Source organism: Sciurus vulgaris, assembly GCF_902686455.1.
Source record: "Sciurus vulgaris genome assembly, chromosome: 1".
NCBI classification, from domain to species: domain Eukaryota; kingdom Metazoa; phylum Chordata; class Mammalia; order Rodentia; family Sciuridae; genus Sciurus; species Sciurus vulgaris.
The window spans coordinates 4,425,217-4,443,411 of record NC_136461.1 but is presented as its reverse complement, the minus strand read 5'-3'; the positions used below and the strand labels follow the sequence as shown (position 1 = coordinate 4,443,411).

The window sequence follows — 18,195 nt, the reverse complement described above, 5'->3', positions numbered from 1 at the left end:
ATAAATTTTGTTAATCAAAACAAATAATAATTTTGTTCTTAATTTTGTTTATTTTGTGTGGTGCCTCACACAAGCTAGGCAAGCGCTCTGCCACTGAGCTACAGCCCCAGCCCTTGTTCTCACTTTCAAAGAATATTTTTGTTGGATACAGAAGTCTAGTCTGGCAGTTTATCTACTTTTTAACACTTTGACATCACTCTACTGTCTTATGATCACTTGACTCCATTACTTCTGAACAAATTTATTTTAAATTTTTCCCATCTTTCTACTTGTTTTCATCAGCAAACAGGGTCCCAACAGTTAATCTACCATTAGTGGAAACAGAAATTTCCCCCAGTCTCATTCTTTTTGTCTTCTGTTTATAACTTTCTATCTGTGATTTCTATCTGTCATTTCATCAAAGTTTTGGAAGGGAATGGAAAGTCACCTTCCATCAGTACTGCTTAACCAGCAATCTCCAGTTATTCATTTTATGGGTAGTTTTGTTTGTTTCCTTTATTTATTTTTATGTGGTGCTGAGGATCAAACCCAATGCCTCACACATGCTAGGCAAGCACTCTGCCCCAGACCTTGTTTGTTTTGTTTTGTTTTGTTTTGTTTTGTTTGTTTGGGGTAATTTATTTGTTTGAGGTAATTTTGGCGGTAGTGGGAATTGAACCCAGGGCCTCACACATGCTAGGCAAGCACTCTACTACTGAGCTACATGTTCAAACCTGGCTAGATCTTTTATATATTAAGAATAAAAGGGGCTGGGGCTGGGGCTCAGTGGTAGAGCACTTGCCTGGTATGTTGAGGCACTGGGTTCAATTCTCAACACCATATATAAATAAATAATAAAGATCCATTGACAACTAAGAAAATATTTTAAAATGGCCAAAATGGCCATACTATCAAATGTGCTACCAAAAATGTCAAAATGGCCATACTACCAAAAGTGCTATACAGATTCAATGCAATTCCAATTAAAATCCCAATGACGTACCTCACAGAAATAGAGCAAGCAATCATGAAATTCATCTGGAAGAATAAGAAACCCAGAATAGCTAAAGCAATCCTTAGCAGGAAGAATGAAACAGGGGGGTATCGCAATACCAGAACTTCAACTATACTACAAAGCAATAGTAACAAAAACGGCATGGAATTGGCACCAAAATAGACAGGTAGATCAATGGTACAAAATAGAGGACACGGACACAAACCCAAATAAATACAATTTTCTAATACTAGACAAAGGAGCCAAAAATATGCAATGGAGAAAAGATAGCCTCTTCAACAAATGATGCTGGGAAAACTGGAAATCTATATGCAACAGAATGAAACTAAACCCCTATCTCTCACCCTGCACAAAACTCAACTCACAATGGATCAAGGACCTTGAAATCAGACCAGAGACCCTGCATCTTATAGAAGAAAAAGTAGGTCCAAATCTTCACCTTGTTGGCTTAGGATCAGACTTCCTTAACAGGACTCCCATAGCACAAGAAATAAAAGCAAGAATCAATAACTGGGATAGATTCAAACTAAATGGCTTTCTCTCAGCAAAGGAAACTATCAGCAATGCAAAGAGAGAGCCTACAGAGTGGGAGAATACCATTATTATACACTGAATCAAAAAAATTTTCTTAAGATATATGATTTTACTCTGCAACCTGACATTGTAGATCCCTACTGTTCTTTCTCCCTGCTACTCTGTCCTCCCTTGGTTTCTATAATGCTCCCAGTTCCCATCATCCTCAGCTATTTCTCCCTACAGTCTCCTTTTACAGGCTCAATTTCCTTCCTATTCCTCCCATCTCCCTCATTTTCCAGCCTCCTCTGGTTCATCCTTAAAACCTTTCTCTTTTCCCACTCTTCCTACTCTCCTAGGTATAATTCATCCATACCCTTGGCTTCTTTGAGCTTTCCCTCTCTCGAGTTCCCGGATTTACATCCAATTACTTCCTAGTATCTCTACCTAGATATTCCACGGGTGCTCCAAGCTTGACTATACAAGTAAAATTTTAACACTTCTGAAACATGCTCTTCTTTGTGTACTTCACAATCCACAGTACCACTATCACTAAAAAAAAAGAATCACAGTAATTTCTCCTTTCCCTCACCAAGAAGGGATCAAGAATAAGTTACTGTGGTATAAAAATTAATTCAAGCTAAAGGTATTTGAATTCCTAAAATCCCTAAAATCAGTCTAAAAGCAGAACCTCCCAAAAGAACTGGACAGAACTCAATTGCCATTAATCCCCTCCCCACAAACAACTCAAATCTTCTGAGGTGAGAAGACACCTAAACAGACTACATCCAAACAATGTCACAGAACTATTCTCCTAAGGGCCCTTTACCTTTCCAAAAAGTTACTTGTTTCCCCCAAAATGCCCTTTCTCTGCCTCCCCTTCCCCTATTAAAAAGGTATATCAGCCCCAAATTGTAACTGCTCCTTTCAGTCATATTTCTATTAACTAAGTACGTAAGTGATTAGGTTATCTTTTTTCTCTCTGATCTGTCCTCTGTGGATTTATGAAACAGCCACCACATCTTAGAGGTCCCATTAAATTCTACTAGTTTTAGCTTCCAAGTCAGATCCTCCTCTACTGCCACAGCCTAAACACAGGTCTTAATCGATGAACTCTGGCTTGGAATTCCCACCCGACTCCCAGCTTCTCTCCAAGTCATTCTCTGCACTGTCCACGGGGTAACTGTGCAAAATGAAAGCCTGATCAATCACTCTTCTGATCAAAATCTCTCAGATAATCTGTTACCTATGAGGCAAAATGTAGACCCAACACCACAGAGAGGGCTTCTGTGGTCTTGCTACCATCTCTCTAACCTTAACTCATCCACTCCTCTCCTCAAACCCTTGGCCACCTATCCTCAATTACCCATGTAAGTCAAATTGCTTCCTTCTATTCCTCTGCACGTGTACTAGACTTTTCTGCAGATTCTATCTGCCTAGCAAACTCCTATCACCTTCCAAACACAGTTCTAGTGCCCTATTTTTTAATATCTACATTCACATGCTCAAGCAGACTTCATCAGTGCTGCCTTTGTGCCCAAGTTCATTCTGCTCACACATGCTCTGTAATTCATCACACTCCCAACACACCACAATGCAATCAAACTTTATGTCCAACTAACCTATAAAATCTCGGACATCTTCTACATACCTCTGAACAGGTAGCTTATCGCAAGGTCAGATGTAAACAGAATGTCTCCTGCCCAAAAGCTAGAAAAACTCCTAGTACCCTACTCTCACCTGGACTTCAACATTAGGTATCCAACCTAATGGGGCTGTCAGCAAGTACCCTGTCAGCATGGTTTAGCCAGAGCCTCACCCTCAATATCTGACCACTCTCAGTAACTGATAAGATTCCTCAACCTCCACCACCTCAAAGGTTACGTCTGATCACCTCAGCCTGCCTTTGGCAAGAATCCCATTAGATGATTTTAGTCAGAATCCCCCTTACCCTGATCTTTCTTCCTAGTAATTTTCTATCCACTGACTCCTGTCCAGTTCCTTGGCTATAGGGGTCCCCACTTATCCTCATCTTTGAAATTGGGCCCAATTGTGTGAGCCTGCTGCAAAACCCCACTGCTGTGCTCCCACGAACAGTGTCCTGAACATGGTCTGCCTTGCTGTTCTAACAAGTATCATGAAAAAGTGGGGACTCAAAACAACCACTGGGTGAAAAAGATTAGCAGACACAATGCTTAGCAACAAACTGGTTTAGAAATTTCACCAAAAGTTTTTGTTGCTTAATGGGAAAAAATAGGAAAAGTGACACTTGACTCAAATCACACTCTAACAATCTCATTATCTTACAAATGTATCTCTGAAGGTTTACAATAGTTCAGAGGTGTCATAACTAATATTAAGGAGGATTTACTGTTATAAATTTAATCCACATAGAAATCATCTGTCCAAAAAAACTCATCTAATTCAAAAAACATTGTATTTATGTTCTACACCAAGAGAAGCAGTTAAAAGCCTACATAACTACAGCAAAAAAAAAAAAGAAAGAAAGAAAGAAAGAAAAAAAGAAAAGCTAATCTCTGCATACAAATGATACAAGATACTCTTGGTTTTGAACTTTCCTAAAAGCCTTCACATCCATCAGAACTATGGTACAACTACAGCCCCAGGCAGGAAAGCTGCACATCTTTATTTGAGCAATTGCTTCCTCATTACAAAGAGAATAAAAAGAGCCAAAACAAATATTCATATGAAAAGTGGCTCCAGTAAATGCAGAATAGATAAGGGAATTTTCCAATAAGTTTCAGATGATGAGAATGTTCTGATTTGTCAGATTACCAAAACAGATCTGATATGAAAGTTTGAATAATCTTAAAAACCCACTTTTAAGTACAAAGAAATCTTAGTTTGAATTTCAAAATCAAATACACCCAGTGGAAAGTGACAGAAGTATCCCACTGACCTATTTTCAAAACTTATCATGACTGTCAGGAGACCTGGAGACCTGATTTAACAAGTGGATCACAGCTCCTGCCCCTAGTTTTCCAAAGAATAGCTTGTGTAGGGTAACACAGACCCAACCTGAAAGAGAAGTAAGGTTTGTTCTAAAACCCAACCTTAAGAAGAACACTTGAAGACACTAACATCTCTGAACCTTTACAAAGTTAGAAATGAGGGTCATATCTTACCATGCCCCCCAAACTTTATAAACTGCACTAATTTCACTGCCTGCCACTACTGGAGTACAAATTCGCGTCTTCTTGTGTTTTCTGCAATACTCTATTTACAGAGCACTACGTGATAATGAGGCAAACACTTATGGAACCCCAACTCACTTTAAGGGAATTTTCTAACCTCGGAAGACTGCTCAAAAGCCCCTCTTTTCCAGGCCCTCTCTCCCAGGCCATCACCATCCTGACTTTTGTCCCAATTGTTTCCTTGCTTTTCTTTAAAGTTCAACCTGTTTCCTCTAAAAACTGGAATAAGACAGTGATGCTCTCTTTCATCACTTCTATTCAACATTGTCCTTGAAACTAGCCAGAGCAATCAGACAGACAAAAGAAATTAAAGGGATACAAATAGGAAAAGAAGAACTCAAACTATCACTATTTGCTGATGATATGATTCTATATTTAGAAGATCTAAAAAATTCCACCAGAAAACTTCTAGAACTCATAAATTCAGCAAAGTAACAGTACATAAAAACGATATCCATAAATCAAATGTATTTCTATACATAAAGTGACAAATCCACTGCACGAGAAATAAGGAAAACTACCCATTCACAATAGTCTCAAAAAAATAAAATACTTGGGGAAATCAATCTAACAAAAGAGATGAAAGACCTCTACAATGAGAACTACAGAACACTAAAGAAAGAAATTGAAGAAGACCTTGGAAGATGGTAAAATCTCCCATGCTCTTGGACAGGCAGAATTAATATTGTCAAAATGGCCACACTAACAAATGTGTTAGACAGAGTCAATGCAATTCCTATTAAAATCCCAATGACATACTTCATAGAAATAGAAAAGGCAATTATGAAATTCATTTGGAAAAATAAGAGACCCAGAATAGCCAAGGCAATCCTGAGTAAGAAGAGTGAAACAGGAAGAATCGCTACCAGACCTTAAACTATACTACAGACCAACAGTAACAAAAACAGCATGGTAATGGCACCAAAATAGACATGTAGACCAATGGTACAAAATAGAAGACATAGAGATAAACCCACATAAATATAGTTACCTCATACTAGATAAGGTGCCAAAAATATACATTGGAGAAAAGATAGCCTCTTCAACAAATGGTGCTGGGAAAACTGGAAATCCATATGTAACAAAATGAAATTAAACCCCTATCTTTCACCCTGCACAAAAATCAACTCAAAGTGGATCAAAGATTTAGGCACTAGAACAGAGACCCTGAACCTACAGAAGAAATGTCAGCTTAGGATCTGACTTCTTAACAAGACTCTTAAAGCACAAGAAGTAAAATTAAGAATCAATAAATGAGATGGATTCAAACTAAAAAGTTTCTTCTCAGCAAAAGAAACAATCAATAACATGACAGCACCAAAAACCTACTCTAAGATTCCATCTCACTCCAGTCAGAATGGCAATTATCAAGCATACAAGCAATAATAAGTGTTGGTGAGGATGGGGGAAAAGGTATACTCACACATTGTTGGTGGAACTGCAGATTGGCACAACCACTATGGAAAGTAGTATAGAGATTCCTAAGAAAACTTGGAATGGAACCACTATTTGACCCAGCTATCCTACTCCTCGGTTTATACCCAAAGTTCTCAAAGTCAGCATACTACAGTGACAAAGCCACATCAATGTTTATAGCAGTTCAATTCACAATGGTTAAACTATGGAACCAACCTAGATGCCCTTCAACAGATGAATGGATAAAGAAAATGTGGTACATATCACAATGGAAAATTACTCACCTTAAAAAAGAATGAAATTATGACATTTGCAGGTAAATGGATGGAAATAGAGAATATCATGATAAGTGAAATAAGCCAATCCCCAAAAAACCAAAGGCTGAATGTTTTCTCTGATAAGCGGATGCTGATCCACAGTGGGAGGTGGGTAGGGAAGAATGAAGGAATTTTGGATTATGCAGAGGGGAGTAGCGGGGGGGATAGGATGGTGGGAATGAGAAGAACAGTAGAATGAGACAGACATTATTACCATATATGCATGTATGAAAAAAAATTTTAAATAAATAAAAATAAAACTGTTCCACCATCAAAAAAAAAAAAAAAATAGAAAAAATAAATAAAGTTCAACCTATGGTAGTTTCCAAGTAACAGCTTTACTGAGATATAATTCACAAAAAGCCCACACACTTAAAGCAGGATTTTTCTTAGTCACAGAACTGTGCAACCAAGACTATGGCAGCTTCTAACCCGCATGATTTGGTTGGGCTGGATTTCCCAGGCTGCCCTTCCTTCCCTGGATCTGCAAAAGATTGAAGAGCAAACAGTGGAATACCAGCTACTTTCCAGGGCCAGCAGAGCTGGAGGTGGCAACAGATAGCAAGAGAAGGAGGTGAACCAGCCACTACTTCCCAAAGAAGAGGAGATGCAGTGGTACCAGCCTCAGCCTGGTGTGTGCCCTTCCAAAAGCTCTTCCCTTAGTCACTGGGCCTGCTTTTCAATTTTTTCAACTGAAGAAAACAGAATCAGATATCACACACTCTGTGAAACTACACTGTGGTTTTGTTTTTTGTTTTGTTTTGTTTTAATTACAGACATGTATTTGTATATGTGCCCATGACCAAGAAAAAGAACATTACCAATATTGAGGAAGCTCAGGTACCACATCCTCCCCAGTCTCCAAAGGTAGCTACCTTCTGACTTCAACACCATAAATTCATTTTGTCTGTTTTCAAACTTGTTTTAAACTTGTACACAGAATCAAACAATATTTAATTTTAAGCATCTGGTTTCTTTCAACATTATGTCTGTGAATGTTATTTCTTGAAAACAGCATTATTCATTCACTTTCATGGCTTTATAGTTTAACATTACATGAACATGTAACAAGTAATCTTCCATCCTGTTGCTGAAGAGCATTTGGGCTGCTCCTGTTCTAGAGAATTTGGAATAATGTTCCAAAGAAATTTCTTGCACATGTCTTTTGGTACACGTACACACACATTTCTGTGGGTAACATATGTAAGAAGTAGAATTGCTAAAATGCATGGCAAACATATCTTCTACTTTGATAATTCTAGTTTCCCAAAGTGGTTAAACTAATGTGGATGCCCACTGCTCTGCTCCTTGCCAACACCTGCTGTTGTCTTTTTTATTTTAATCATTTGATGTACAATGGCATCTTTCTGTGGTTTTACTCCACATTTTCTTGATGAAAAAGCTGAGCATCTTTTCCTACGTTTATTGCCCATCTACGAAGTGCCTGCTCAAGTCTCTTGCTCACTTTTCAATTGGGTTTTCTATCTCCTTATTGACACACAAATTCTTAAGATATCCTGAATAGGCCTATGTTGGCCAGTCTCACTCTACGAATTGACTTTTCATTCACTTACTTGTGTCTCTAGCAAACAGAAGTGTTTTAATGTAATCCAAAGTATCAACCCTTTCCATTATAGTTAGTGTTCTTCATGTCTTATTATTTACTAAACATATCAGCACTGGGCAAGAACTCATGTTTCATAAGAGAGTGTTTGTGTTACACCTGTCACTGAATCCTCCCAAACATCCTTAAAAGGTATGAATAATATCCTAGAAGCACAACGTATCTTAGGGGCGCTCAACAGGGGCAAAGAGGGTCTGGAGTTGTGACTCAGTGGTAGAACATATGCCTAGCATGTGTGAGGCACTGGGTTCAATTCTCAGCACTACATATGAGTAAATAAATTAAACAAAGGTCCATCAACAACTTTAAAAAAAAAAAAAAATATATATATATATATACACATATTATAAACAGGGAAAGGCCACCAGATCCACCACACACACTCAAACCTTATACACCACCTTGTGTACACTAGTTTAAGAAAGCTTTCCACCAGTGTGCTTACAACCTGTACCTAAGAAGATCTGTGTATTCATAGCACTCACATAGTTACCAGATACATACAGCATGCATATATATAATGACACACAAACACGATTATTCACATACATGTAATATCTCTAACCTACATTTCAAAAATTAAAGAAGTCAACTGAAGATTCAATTGTATTACTGGTGCAACCTCAAGAAAACATGAAATGATACAGGTGTAAACCATTAAGACTGGTATTCGTTTACAGAAAATCAAAAGCATATTAATTTAGCGGCACAAAAACTAATATGAAGCAATCCAACAATAAGAAAATTACAAATTATTGAGTGGGATTAAGTGGAAAACAACTACTTTGGAAAGTTAGAAAGCAAAGTGAGATTAACCATCATGACATACTTCTGAAATATTTGAAAAATCATGCTGAATTTCCTGTCACTGTGGGGTTAAGTAAATGTCAGAGAGAAGTGCAGTAAGTTTAAAAATGTACAATGAGGATGGTTAAGAACTGTAAGGTATGAAGCGAAAACAGTAGCTAAATGTAGAACAGGCTATGGGAAGAAAAGAGGAAAAAACCTCCACGTGTTAGACACTTAACTGTATTAACCTGAAATTTTCAGAAAGGAAAAATGTATAAAGGCAGCTAGATAAAAACAAACAGATAATCTTTGTCCTTATGAATACCAAACTTTGAATGTCACACACTGCTGAAGTTTTAACCCAAACTCTGTAGTGTCCACTGATCCAGACGTAACTGCAGTTAATTACGGCCACTTGTATATTACAGATACTCCCCTCCAGATTTCCTTTTGCTTATTCTTAACCACAATTTGTTTAATTACAATGAAGACTTCAAAAAGTAATCGGTGGTAGATTAAAGTGGTGGTTCTCAACCCGGCTGCACTTCAGAATCTCCTGGGGAGTTCTAATTCATTAGGGCTGGTGTGGGGTTGAGAGTCTGCACTTCTAAAAAACTACCAAGATGCTGATGCTGATATGCTGAGGACCACAAGGAGCTTTTAGAAGTTCCATCCCTGGGGCTGGGGCTCAGTGGCAGAGCAAGTGTCTTGCACTTGCCTTCCATCCCCGAGGCCCTGAGTTCAATCCCCAGCACCATCAAAAAAAAAAAAAAAAAAAAAAAAAAAAAAAAAAAACCCAAAAAACCAACATCTGAGCTCGACCCCCAGGGACTCCAAATAACTTGGACTAGGGTGGACGAACCAGGCCCTACCTGAGTGATGGATTCTAACATGCAGCCATGGTTGAGAACCAACAATACAGAGAGCACTGGACCAGGAGCAAGAGGGGTTGCCTGGCCTCTTCGAGCTGCACAGGGAGCTTTCACCATTCTTTATAGCATTACAATACACTCACTACAACACTCAGTTGTTGCTAAATAACCCATTTAAGGGGCAGTGCCTCCTCCTTTAGAGAGCGCTGCTCTAGGGAATGAATGGATCTGCACTAACTTGATCTTCCACCTGCCTGGGTACAGTCTTCTTAGCTACAATTTTGCAAGTCTTTCTTCCTGCCACTCAGGGTTCCAAGTGCTCACCCGGGAAGCTGCCATCAGAGGAGGTGAGAAGCCCAGGCAAGCAGCTTGGCCCTATTACCTGGCTTCAATCACAGCATCTCCACTTTTCCCAGTTTTATAGATTTTTGGTTACCCATAAGATTGTTTTAAAAAAATGGTTCAACTACTATTAAAAGGTTCTTTTAAAAACTGCCAGATCTTCCATTCCAAAAACAGTAATACTGAACTGAAGACACGCAGTGGAAACTGCATGCTCCTATATTGTTCCTTCTGTTTCTAACCCCAGAACTTCACCAACATTTTATAAATATGTGTTAAGTGTGAAGTTCGCTAAAGGAAAAGGAGAAAAAGTCTGAGAAAGAAAAAAAGTTGACTTTTCCCTTGTTACAAGTGACCACTCAGAAGACTTTTGATACCATGTCAAAACCTACAACTAAAAAATATATTTAAAAAAAAAAAGATGCAAATTTAAGAGGCCGTTCATCTTCTGCATGCTACACACAGCTGGAACGTGGTGACAAAAAGGCTTTCTGAATGCCAGGATTTCTCACGGCTTCCATCTCATACCGCTGCTCCCCTGCAGCTTCCTACGAAGGCTCCTCCTACTCCGCATGGCTTAGCATCCCATTCTCTGTCTACTTTCTGCATCCAGAATGACCTCAGCTAGTCTGTGGCTTTAAAAGCCATCTATACACTGATGGTTCTTCAATTTTTATCTCCAGACAGGACCTTCTCCCAGGCTTCTAGACAGATGCCTATTCAACATCACCACTCTGGTGTCTAACAGACATCTCATAATTAATGCATCCAGAACTCGCCTGACATCCCGTCCTCTCCTCCTTCAGTCTAGTCTCAATAATGAACACCAGCCCCAACGCAGGAGCTGAGTCCCAAGCCAGAACTTCTTGAGTTCTCTTTTCCTTTCCCCTATACCCAACCCCAGGGATCTTGACAGCTCCACAAAACATACCCACTCTGCTCCCTCTCCACTCCATCTCTTACATGATCACAGTGAGTACACAACAGTATCCTAGTTGGTCTCCCTGCTTCCCCTGACAGCCAAGACGCAGCTAGAGAAAAAAGTCCCATATTATGCCACTCACATCCTGCTAGTTCATCCTCCAGTGACTTCCCACTGCCCTTAAGACTAAATCCAAGGGCCTGCTCACAGGGTCCTACCAGGTGCACCCCAACCAGACTGCCCCACTCAGTTCCCGGACACTTACTTGGCTCCAACCAACAGTGTTTCATTCAAGGTCCTCACACCAAGCACATTCCTGCATCAGGGCCTTTGCACAGGCTGCCTATCCCCTCTGCCTACAATGTTTTCTTCCCCATATCCTCTCCTAGGCAACTGACCTCCAGAGAAAATGGCGTTGGCTTCCTGCCATGCTGACCCTCACTCCAAGACAGAGGGTCTCACCTGATCGAGGAGTCTGAGATCAGAACTGAGCATGCCTGCCCTGCTCCATCCCCTCACGGGTCTAAGAATCTGCCTGAACACAGGACCATATGTTGGCTCCCTTCTCCACATCACAAGCTGTTCAGGGGTAGCTGCCATGGATTAGTTGGGTGCTACTGGTGACTATTACTATGCCAGGCCATCTAATTCAGGGACAAAGTTAGAGCAGCCCAGAGTAATAGCAACATAACACTGTGGGCTGACGGACTCCTCCTCATTCGTCCATTCAATCAAAGGTCCTAGGGCACTCACTGGGTGCCAGGCACTACATTAAGCTCACAGGAAATATCAGTGAATACAGCAGACCAAGATCCCTGTTCATCCAGAATTTACAATCTAGCAGGGACAGACAACCAAGGCATAAAGTTATACAGTATACTAAATCATGATGAATGCTAATTCCAAAACACTTATGTCTCACTATTGTCATTTAAAAAATAAAAAATATAGAATCACCACCACACAGCTTGAGGAATGGATTGTTAAAAATTAGTGGAAAATGCTTTAATATCTAAAATTTGATTAGTAACTAAACATTTTAACAAAAATGATTCTTAAATAATCAGTTAAGAAGTCTAAATTTTGTTCAACTGTACAAAAATAAATATTTTAACATGCATATTAACAAGTGTCTTCTAACACCAGAAAAGGGGATTTGTTACCACACTACTTAAAAATGTGTCAGGAAAAATGGGGAATGATTCTACTTCAACCTGTTACACAGATCCTGCTTAGTTTTAAGTTATGCACCCTTTCTCAGAAACAGGAAGCAGATGGCATTTGCTTGTCCTTTTAACTCTAACTTTTTTTAAAAACATAAATATATTTAAGTGCTCTCGTTCTGAAAAAAGTGCCCCTTTGCAGGCTTGGTGAATAAGAACCCCACTTGCCAGTCAACCAGGTCTCCCTTTGGGCCAGCTTCTCTTAGAGCCAGAGCACAAAGAAGGTGTGATGCCGCCACGTGGGTCCCAGGCCTTCTAATCTCCCCTGCAGTGCCACCCACAGCAGTCTCCTCAGAAGGACACCAAACTCCCCAGCAGGAGATCCACACAGAATGAGGTCTCTGCCTGCTCAGAAGTCTGGCCGGAAACTGGCTGTCACCCCTTCAGATCGCCTGCTTCTCTCCTAAGATGGTGTCACAGCAGGCTCCGACTCTTCTACCTCCTTGTTTCTTGCATGCAGGAACTGTTTTTACCCTTCCCATAAACTACTTTGAAATCACAATAAAATGATCACAGAAATAAATGAAGTTTGCACAGAATTCCACCTCTGGCTACCACAATGCCCACCTGGAGGAGCAGGCAGGAGCGCACAGGCGTACACACCCTGCTGCCCAGTTCCCCAGAGCTGAAGATGCTCTGTGTTTCCACCTTTCTTTCTCCTCATGTCAAATTCCAGATTCTTCAAAATTCACCTTTATTCATCTCTACACCCTTCACCACCACTGCACACACCACCACAGAAACACATCAGAACTCACAGAAGCACAAAGCAGCCCAAAAGACCCTTTCATATAGAGGAAGCACTCTCCCATGCACACTTCCTTCACCACGTTGACCCCAGCCCAGCTGCAGTTTCTCATCATCTAGAAGGAATTTCTTTTTGTGTTTTTGTTGCTATTTTTCATTTGATTTTCCAGCTTTCCAAAAGCATTAACACCGGAAAACCTGGGTTATTTTTTAGAAACTTTTTTCCCACATTTTTTTAAGGTGCATTATATAAAGTTGTACATAATGGTGGAATCTGCTGTTACATATTTGTACGTGCACACAATATGACAATATAAGTTAGCCAATATCACTCCCCAGTCCTTCCTCCCTCCCTCTCCTGCGCTCCCCTGGTCCCTCACCTCTATTGGTCTCCCTTTGATTTTCATGATATATCCCCGCCCCTGATACACTTCTTTTCCTTCTTTCTCTTCAGCTTCCACATATGAGAGAAAACATGGCTCTTGACCTTCTGAGTTTGGCTTATTTCAGTTAACATAATGCTCTCAAATTCCATCCATTTTTCTGCAAATGACATAACTTTCATTTTTATTCATAGTTGAATAAAACTCCATTGTGTATATATTCTTTATCCATTCATCCACTGACAGACACCTAGGCTGGTTCCATAGTTTGGCTATTGTGAATTATGCTTCTATAAATATGTGTATGCATGTATTACTATAGCATGATGACTTTAATTCTTTAGGATAAATACCAAGGGGTGGTAAGTTGGGTCACAGAGCAACTTGTCTTTTGTGGAACCTCCATACTGATTTCCATAGCAGTTGTATTCATTTACTCCCATTACTGGTGCAAAAGTGTTTAGGAACTTCTTTAAAAACCGTCAACAGGACTTTATAGTTACCAAGAGAACATCCTGCTGAAACTGAATGTCATAATCTACCATCTTACCTAATCTGCCTACCTGCCAGATGTTTCCACTCAGCTTCAGGATTCTGCTGCTTTCAGCTACTTGGGCTAAATGGAGATGAAAAAGATAGGGGAAGAGGACCATCCTTCATGCTGCAACCTCAAAAAATGTTCAAAAAATCAGAATATGCCTCCACATACCCCCACTATGGCCATCCTGTTTTGAAAGGCTCAAGGTATTAACAGATACTTTAGAAAAAGTACCAAAAAATCAACTCTGCATTCCTTAACCCTTAGGTACTCACTAGCTAAAGACACGATAAAAGAACTCTAGAAAGTTCAACTGTATCCCCTGTAGCTAAAATGCCCCAAAATACACTGGAGTGGTAAGGGGACAGCAAAGCTGAGACCAAGGTCAGGTGATGTTAATTAGAATAGGTTTCTAGGTTGAATGCTCTCATCTAAGTGGGTTTCTCTGGATATGTGTTAGAAATGCACATTCTTGGGTCTTCAGGAGCAGGGGGTGATGGTTTGGAACAGACAATTCAAATGGAGCCCAGCAAATGCAAGGTGATTCTGACCAGCTTGAGACAGAAGTCCTCTAAGTCAAAGAATACCAGCTTCTCCAAGATTCTTCCCTTTCTGTGACAGTCCACCCTCCCAGAGGACTCAGACTTTCCTTTATAGGAGGCCCCATCATAACGAAAAAGGGTGGTCTACTTTACCCCATGTAACCTCAATAAGGTGTCTGCAGAAAACACAGAGCTTTCAACTGCAACTGAAACTTCCCTCAAGAGCTCTCCATACACCTTCAAAAAGTGTGGACCCAAAGTGGATCTTCATTTACACCTCAGTATTTTTAAAAAGCAAGCTCAGCAAACAGCAGAGTAAGTTATGAGATGAACACAAGGACAATTTGTCGGAAGTTCAACGCCAGTACTAGACAGGTAGAGAAACTCGGAGACAATACTACAGAAGAACCTCAAGACCCCAGATGAGATGCTGCATGTGCCAACCCCACCAAGTCCAGAGGTTGTCAGAGGGAATTCTGGAATTAGAGGTGGTGGTGCTTACAAAACTTTGTGGATATATGAAAAACCACTGAACTGTACACTTTATAAAAGGGCAATTAACATTAAAAACGAACTTCCCAAGCTGGGGCCAAGCCTCTCTAGAAGGGTCCTGCACACCCAAACACCTCTGAAGGCAACAGTAATCTTTATTAAAGGTCTCTGTGCGCCACCACTTAAGACTTGAGGAGGCCGAGCAGGCAAGTGTCTTACATAACACCCACCTGGATCAGTGACAGAACGGTGACTAGAACATGCTTCCGTGCCCGTTCTGCGTTCTTTTCAAGAGAGCAGTGGTTCTCCACTTAGGCTCTGTGGAATATTATCAGAGGTCCATGGGTTCCTAAGAAACTTTTAATTTCACAATTTGTAATCTGAAAAAGGAACACCTATAACAAATATATTCTAACACAAAAATTCATTGCTCAAGTTTTTAATTTGTGATTACTTTCACCTTAGTACCCAGTGGTGTCATTTAAAGCTATATATATATATATATATGTATTTGTACCAAGTACAGACTTCTAGAAATGATTCCTATGCCCAAAAATAAAATAAAATAAAATAAAATAAAATAAAAAATTTTAAAAATATTCTCCATGGAGAAGGGCATGGGATAGTATCACACACCAAATTCCAAAGAATCTGCTGGAGAACACTCAGGATGAGATTCATGGTGCAAGAACAATTTAGTTTTGGCAAAACATCATCCATCACAGTCACTAACACTGTTAATACAAATTTTACTGGTTTTGTGATTTCTATGTATATAATATATACATATATATTTTATATCTGCATAAGAATCCCAGGAATTAAGAAATTTATAGTGTTTTTTGTGATTTTATATATTTCATTCATTCAACAAACATTTTCTGAACAATGATGACTATGGGCCAGATATTCTTCTAAGTGCTACATACTGAAGTAAAATTACTATAAAATTGTTCTGGTACAAACTGAAATGGGTCCACAGGAATTTTCTTCCTTTATAGAACATTTTCTTTAACATCTTACTCAAATTTTATGAGCATTACTCTCTACAGGTGAGATATGCTTCTCTTACCATTTCTCATTCAAACCTGCTATACTGGACAGTCTTCACCTGTCCACTCTCACCAAGGTGGAAGGACATGCAGCCCAGCACAGATTCCAAAATATTCTGCCAACTTCCACTTCTCCCCAGGCAAAAGTGTCAAGTTGACACAGGCTGTCTTGAGAAAGAGACCTTTCCTCTTGGGTTTGGGTATCATTTATCTTGCTTCATACTAAGTTGAATAGAGGAATTATATTTAACCCAATTGCTACAAGATTATCACATTTAATTTGAAACCTGATTGCATGTTCTGAATTCAAAAACCAAATGATATCACTCTTAAAGTTCATCTCTGTGTTTGATGTTCACATGCTTTTCATATTTGCAATTTAATCAGAAAAGCCCTGCCTGGGTTCAGAAAATAATCTGTGATCATTTAAGTCAGCAGCTGTGTCAAAAGCTAAACAAAACAAAGCCCTACTGCAGGGTTAACAAACTTTCGAGGTCATCAGAGCCAAAATATCTCAATGGCCTTTATAATTAGAATTCACCAGAGATTATCAGCTTAGATCACACCCAGGAAGTCTGAAGAGTCCCTCAAAAATGTGGCTGCACATTTCAAAGAGATAACACCAAAATGTTATCCAGTAAAACCAATCACTGAAAAATTATAGTCCTAAACCCACAACTTCATAAAATTATACAAAGAAAAATTAAAAATACAAAAGCACTTAAGATTATATGCCTACACATTGTGGGCTATGGCACATGCAAGTAACCTCAGCTAATTTGAGGTAGAAGAATCCCAAGTTCAAGGTCAGTCTGGGTAACTCAGCAGGACTCTATCACAAATTTTTAAAGAGTGCTAGGGCTGTAGTTCAGAATTATAATCCTCCTGATTCAATCCCCAGTCCCCAGAAAATATGTGAGTATGTGAGTATATGAGTGTGTGAGTGTGTGTGAATGTGAATGTGTGTGTGTGTGTGTGTGTGTGTGGTGTGTTTTTGTGTGTGTGAGTGCCTACACCAAAAAAAATTTATTAAAGAAATTTTGTGTGAGTGTGGGGTGCTGGGAATTGAACCCAGGGACTTGTGCATGCAAGACAAGCAGTCTATCAACTGAGCTATATCCCCAGCACTAAAGAAATTTTTAACAAGGAAGGTGGCTTACTGCAATGAAAATTATTAAATCCCATGGTCTTAAAAGTCCATTTCTCTTACCTAAATACAAAGGGGTGGGGGGGGGGGGGCAGAGTATTCAAAGGATAATTCTCCCCCTGTTAAAAAAAAAAACATTAAATTAAAACTGGGCTGGGCTGTAGCTTAGTGGCAGAGTGCTTGCCTAGTACGTGAGGCACAGAGTTCAATCCTTAGCACCGCATAAAAATAAACAAGTAAAATAAAGGCATTCTCTCCATATACAACTACAAAAAAATTATTTTTTAATTAAAATTACACTGAGGATTTTTCTTCAGGATCTTAGGTATGACTTAGAAAGTATCATCTATATGTACACTTCTCTTTACCTAGTCATTTTTACCATAAAAAAAAAAAAAACCTTTTTAGCCTCAGTCACTTAGCAAGACCCTGACTACTCAAAATAAAAAATAAAAAGGGCTGGGGATGTGGCTCACTGGTTAAGCGCCCCTGGGTTCAATGCCCAATACAAAAAAAAAAGGGCTATGAAAATTTCTGAAGCTACCACCAACTAAAAACACGTGATGTCACTTTAAGAATCAGTACAAACTAGCATTCTATTGTTTGCTTACTCTACAGAAACTTTATACTAGAAGAAAAACAAACAAATGAAAGACCATTAATAGTTCAAAAACAGCACACAAAGTGATGTGAACATATTCAGGGCGAATGTTTTCATTATAAAAGGTTGATGGTGCCACACTCCACTTGGAAGAAAGCCATTTGAAATCTAGATCTGGAAACTCGGGAATGCACCAGTTATATTTTAAGTCAAACAGTTAATTAATGACTAAACAAAAGAAATTTCAGTCTGGACAACATATATGGAGTACTAATAAGTGTAATTATGAAGTAGTCATTTGTGCAATCAGAGAGTTACATTAGCATAATTATTTCTGGCTCTGGGCCCTAAAAATATTAACTTAAAATGTAGAAACCTTGTAATAGTTCACCTAAAACAGCTGTGAATACCAACTGATTATGAAATAAGAGTGGGTTCCATTAAAAAACATGTTCTGTATTTATAG

The 18,195-nt window shown here is 39.2% G+C and overlaps 1 protein-coding gene across 27 annotated transcripts in view; it reads right to left on the bottom strand.

The window, feature by feature from the left end:
* CAMTA1 (calmodulin binding transcription activator 1) overlaps positions 1 to 18,195 on the bottom strand; it is a 764,551-nt gene that overhangs the window by 708,475 nt on the left and 37,881 nt on the right. Inside the window, exon 4 of one of the 27 annotated variants that reach the window (XM_079111188.1) lies at positions 9,595 to 11,113. The exons of the other annotated variants lie outside the window; for them this stretch is intronic. Within the exon in view, the coding sequence (XP_078967314.1) occupies positions 11,042 to 11,113 (72 nt within the window). The 3' untranslated portion in view covers positions 9,595 to 11,041. Of the gene's footprint in view, positions 1 to 9,594; positions 11,114 to 18,195 lie in introns of those variants that run through there. 27 annotated transcript variants of the gene reach the window in all.